This window comes from Octopus bimaculoides, chromosome 1 (genome assembly GCF_001194135.2).
Source record: "Octopus bimaculoides isolate UCB-OBI-ISO-001 chromosome 1, ASM119413v2, whole genome shotgun sequence".
NCBI lineage: Eukaryota > Metazoa > Mollusca > Cephalopoda > Octopoda > Octopodidae > Octopus > Octopus bimaculoides.
Genome location: NC_068981.1, coordinates 168,174,027 through 168,179,753, shown reverse-complemented (window position 1 = coordinate 168,179,753; position 5,727 = coordinate 168,174,027). Strand labels below are relative to the sequence as shown.

General features: G+C 37.7%; 1 protein-coding gene across 4 annotated transcripts in view; it reads left to right on the top strand.

Annotated features, from left to right (window-relative positions):
* LOC106883200 (differentially expressed in FDCP 8 homolog) overlaps nt 1–5,727 on the top strand; it is a 65,948-nt gene that overhangs the window by 31,818 nt on the left and 28,403 nt on the right. For all 4 annotated transcript variants that reach the window (XM_014934130.2, XM_014934124.2, XM_014934143.2 and 1 more), the window contains 2 exons: nt 1,039–1,157; nt 3,261–3,422. In XM_014934130.2, coding sequence (XP_014789616.1) covers nt 1,039–1,157; nt 3,261–3,422 — 281 coding nt within the window. The remainder of the gene's footprint in view (nt 1–1,038; nt 1,158–3,260; nt 3,423–5,727) is intronic.

Sequence of the window (5,727 nt, the reverse complement as noted above, 5' to 3'; positions counted from 1 at the left end):
CACACACACACACACACACACACACACACACACACACACACACACGATGGGTTTCTTTTACTTTCCACTCACAAGGCTTTAGTTGGTCCAAGATTATAGTAGAAGGCACTTGTCCAAGGTGCCATGCTGTGGGAATGAACTTAGAACATATGTTTGGAAAACAAACTTCTTACCACACAGCCATGCCAACACCTGTAATGTAACATTTTATTTAATGCTTGTTGTATCTTCTAGCTATGGTAAAGTGAATATGTATAACTAATAAGACTGTTGTCAATAAGTGACCTGTATGATGGGGTGCTGAAGAGGTCCTAACTTAAAGGGCATTGCAAAAGGCCTGATTGGAGGCCCAACCTTCCGAGTTCTTTTATAGGGCTTAGAAAAGCTGAAGGACCACTGCAATAAGTGTTTGAATCTGAGAGAAGAATATGTTGAATAAAATTATAATTAACTGATCCTCCTGTATTTTCTATTACCTAAAGCCAGGAGCTTTTCAGCTCCTTCTTGTGTGTATGTATATATATATATATATGTGTGTGTGTGTGTGTGTGTGTATGTGTGTGTGTGTGTGTGTGTAAGGTGGCGAGCTGGCAGAATCATTAGTACCCCAGGCAAAATGCTTATTGGCATTACGTTTGTCTTCACATTCTGAGTTCAAATTCTGCCAAGGTTGACTTTGCCTTTCATTCCTTTTGGAGTTGATAAAGTAAGTACTAGTTTAATATTGTTGTTGATGTGATTGACTTACCCTCTCCCACGAAATTGCTGGCCTTGTGCCAAAAATTGAAAACCAATATCTACGTGTGCATATATATATGTGTGTGTATGTATACATATTTATGTATGTATGTGTCTATGTATATGTATTCGTGTGTGTGTATGTATATGTGTGTGTATATGTATATATGTGTGTGTATGTTTATATATCTGTTTATGTTTACGTATGTATATATGCATGTGTAAACAAAACATGTGACTCTTGTTCATGCTGCTATTTTCCCACTGATAGCAATATATTTGTGTAAATTTTTTGGTTAGGTTCTTCCGACAGTCATGCTTGGTCATTTATTCAGGATGGTGCAATACCTTCCAGAGACAATCTAGAAGTTTCTTTTGCTGAACTTGGATTGGCAGAAGATCATTTTTCACATCCAGAGGTAAATTATTTCAGCTGTTTTTTTTGTAAAAATCTGTTCCCATTGGTATTGTTTACTTCTGTAGAATGCTTTTTTAATTAATTATCATCATATTTTAAAGAAAAGAATGTTTCATGATTTCTAAAACTCATATTCCTCGTCTTCATCGTTGACGTGTTTGCCATTGTTCTTGTTATTTGATTGGTCAACTTAACAGTCATCACCACCACTATCATTTCAAAATCATCACTATCATTGCCATCACTACTACCACCACAACCATTATCATCACCACAGTATATACTACTTCGGCCATTGTTATTATCACTACCATGAGACTAGCAAACTACCACTCAGGTTACCAAATCTATCAACTGTACAACAGCACATCTATAATCTACAATTTCTGAGATGGATTTCTACAGATATCTGCCCTTTCATTCAGTCTCTTTAAATTATACCTACAGCACTTTCTTATATCTCAAAAGCTCTCTCTCTTCCGCAATCATCCCACACACAAATACCATAGCATGATGTGCAGATAACATCTCAGTCAGGAAGCTGCACAATGTCTCCACCTAGAAACCTCACCCCGAAACAACATGTTTTAAGCACCCTTTTCCAAATCCACCATTTTTTGCTTCTTGTCAGCAAGAAAAGAAAATAATCAGTTGCAAGCATCACACTCAACGACATAAAAATATTGCATAGCATTGTTGTTGTTGGCACTCCATTGCTTACGACGTCGAGGGTTCCAGTTGATCCGATCAACGGAACAGCCTGAGCCATTGCGCCTCCTGCATTCAGTCCGTTATAGATTTTGTCAGTTCTTTTAGGCATCCAGACTCCAATATAAACAGAGTATTGATCCATTATGGACTGTGTCAGTCCTACTTGACATCCAATCTCCAATACAAAAAGTGCATTTGATACTTTATGGATTATTTCAGTCCTATTAGGCCTCTAATCTCCAATGTAAATGATGCATTTGAATCATTATATATTGTGTCAGTCTTCCCCAACCTTCAATATCTTCTTAATAAATCATAGTAAGTTACAAAGAACACAAAACGGTGCACTCTACATTATCAGAGGCTGTAAACAGTTCACACTCAGATTACATACCCAAATATACAAAAAAGTGAAAGACTACCTAGACATACAGGGAACAAAGTTCATTTTGGTAATAACTTCCAACACTTGTAATCCCTGCCACTATATGCATGCATATCCCTTCCTCCCTAAAAGGCTCCTAGATGTAACTACAATACTCTAGAACGTCAGTACAGTACTTTGGGAACACTTTATCTTCTGACTGGTTCAAACAAATATAAAAAAAAAACCCCAAAAAACCTCACAAACATACAAAAATAGCACCAGCATCAATGGCATTATTAGGTCTAAACACTGTGCTGATATGCACAGCTGCAGTGATAAGTGCAGACAAGTATGAACTGTTATGTTTCAGACCAAGTCTACTTTGTTTCCTCTGTAGCTACCACCTGAATCTACAGAAACATACTGAAAAGAGAGCACGTTCAAACTGTCATTTTGCATCTATAGAGTTAATCCAATGTATATTAGAATGTGCTGTATGGTCTTCAGTTAGGCAATCACCAGCACTTCATAACTGTTGTCATCCTCATCATCATACTGATACTAATGATAAGTCATTGGTGTTCCTTTTGGAATAACTTAATTTGGATCTTCATTGAGTGTGGCCGTTGCCAGTACCGCCTGACTGGCCTTCATGCTGGTGGCACGTAAAAGCACCCACTACACTCTCGGAGTGGTTGGCGCTAGGAAGGGCATCCAGCTGTAGAAACTCTGTCAAATCAGATTGGAGCTTGGTGTAGCCATCTGGTTTCACCAGTCCTCATTCAAATCGTCAAACCCATGCTAGCATGGAAAGCGGACGTTAAACGATGATGATGATTTTAACCTGAATTATGATGTGCCTTCTGTCAGTTTTTTTTTTTAAAGGTTCCTTTAAATATTCATAGGACAAGCATACAAAAGAAAACAAAAAAGAAGTATTCCTTGAAATATTTTTTTACCATCTTTACTCATGGAAAAATTTGGAAATTATAAACTACTGATATTGTTATTGTTAATTATATGCAGGGACATTTCGGACAAACTAGTGAAGAGGAATTAAATATGGCCATTGAAAACTGTAAAGAGTTGATCCGACAGTGTGATCCATCAGACCCAGCAAGTGCTAGCCGTCAGCAGAAACTAGTACAGAAACTAATTCAGTTGCGCATGCACTACCAAGAGCTGAAGGTAGGTTCTACTTTCTGTCGTTGCTTTCAGGTGTAGGTGTCTATGAATTTTAATATGTAACAATTTACATATGGTGTGTAACATTGTGTGTTTGTATGTATGATCCTGGATGTGAAATTAAACTTTGGCTTAAGTTTACACGTTTCAGTTCACCAAGCCATCAGAAATAGTTTCCAAATCATCTGGGAATGTTACTGTTCAACATCATATCCAAGTACTAGGATTTAAGGACTTATGAGATCACATGTATCAGCATTTCTCTCTCTCTTTCTCCCTGTATGTATGTGTGTGTGTGTGTGTGTGTGTGTGCATAGCCTAATGGTTAGGGTGTTTTTATTTCCAGACAGGCAGTGTATTATGTTTTTGAGCAAAACACTTCATTTCACATTACTGCAGTCCACTCAGCTGTAAATGGGAACCCTGCAACAGACTGGGCTTCTATTGAGGATGAATGCCAGCCTGCTCATCTCGCCAGCAGAGTGACATCATTCAAAAGCTACAACAATCCAAGGAAGCACATTGCTACTAGCAGTGTATAATGACACCCAATAGTCTGCTTGGTCATGAGAGAGAGAGAGAGAGAGAGAGAGAGAGAGAGAGAGATACACACACACACACACACACACACACACACACACACACACATCACTTTCAAGTTTATCTCTGAAGATTTTCTATAGAATTCAGAGCCAGTACTGCAAGTTATGGCATTTTGTAAACGAATATGTCTGTGTAAACAATACGATTAAAGATCTGTCTTTGATCACATTGTTTACGTAGATGTATTTGTGTATGAAACATCATAACTTGCAGTGTTGGCTCTGAATTCTATAGAAAATCTTCAGAGTTAAACTTAAAAGTGAGAATATTGCACTGCTATTTGGTCATGGAGTGGTTTCCTCCCCTGTCAGCATGTGCTTTTACATCTGCTCTCCTCTTACAGCATTAAGAGTATTTTAATTCTTATTTCTAGCAATGTAGGTGCTTCGGCATCCTTAGTCACACTTAGTGATGATTGAATTTTTCCTTTATGGTATCATATTGTGCCTAGCTGTTTATATTAATGTATGTATATATATATATACGTAAAAGCACCTACTACACTCTCTGAGTGGTTGGCGTTAGGAAGGGCATCCAGCTGTAAAAACTCTGCCAAATTTAGATTGGAGCCTGGTGTTGCCATCCGGTTTCACCAGTCCTCAGTCAAATCGTCCAACCCATGCTAGCATGGAAAGCGGACGTTAAACGATGATGATGATGATGATGATGATGATGATGATATATATATATGTATATTTATATACATACGTACATACACACACACATGAGGAGGTGCTGTAAAGTTCCTGGTTTTAAGGGTATTGTGAAAGGCCTGGCTAGAGGCCAAACCTTCAGAGTTCTTTTACAGGGCTTAGAAAAACTGAAGGACTGCTGCAGTGAGTGCGTGAATCTGAGAGAGGAATATCTTCAATAAAATTATAATTAACTGATCGCCCTGTATTTTCTTTTACTCAAAGCCAGAAACTTTTCAGCACCCCCTTGTGTGTGTGTGTGTGTGTGTGTGTGTGTGTGTGTGTGTGTGTATGTATGTATTCGAAACGTCAGGTTAGAATAGAGACAGCTGATGAAGGAATATTCCAAGTGGCTTTCCGTTTTCCTATGTGTTCGTTCTGTTGTCTGTAGTTCATTGTTCTAACGTCCTGTACCCTGATATGCATATATATACACATGTAGATGTAAGTATGTACATATATGTGTGTATACATGTATATATATTCTTTGTATTATATATATATATATATATATATGGTTAAATTAAAAATTAAGGTTTAGAAAAGAAGCATTAACTGTAGTATCCAAACCTTGTTTCAGGTAAGTCCCAGGTAGTATGCCTGTGGAGCACACTTACCACTTATGGCAACCAAGCGTCATCAGCGTTACTGCACATTTGTCACTGGATCTAACTTCTGAAGTATGTTACATCACCTGATGAGGTTCCTTGCACTGTGCATTACATATGATGTCATTACATCATCCCACACCCACTAGGGAGCAGTGCAGAACAAAGCCAAAACAATTGTTGTGCTAATAAAGCTTCTAGCTACACTCCATCTTTTGTGTTAGTCAACTTTTTTTGTGGGCACCTTCAATAGGGAAGCATTCAGTCTTAGCATTAAAGGTGTGAAACTGAAGAGTACCATTGGTCGATAACTGATGAAGAATTATGGACTTTCTGTTTGTCTCCCATTTGTTTTTACATTCAGTATATGTTATTTCATTTGTTTAGACATTTTTTCATTTATAT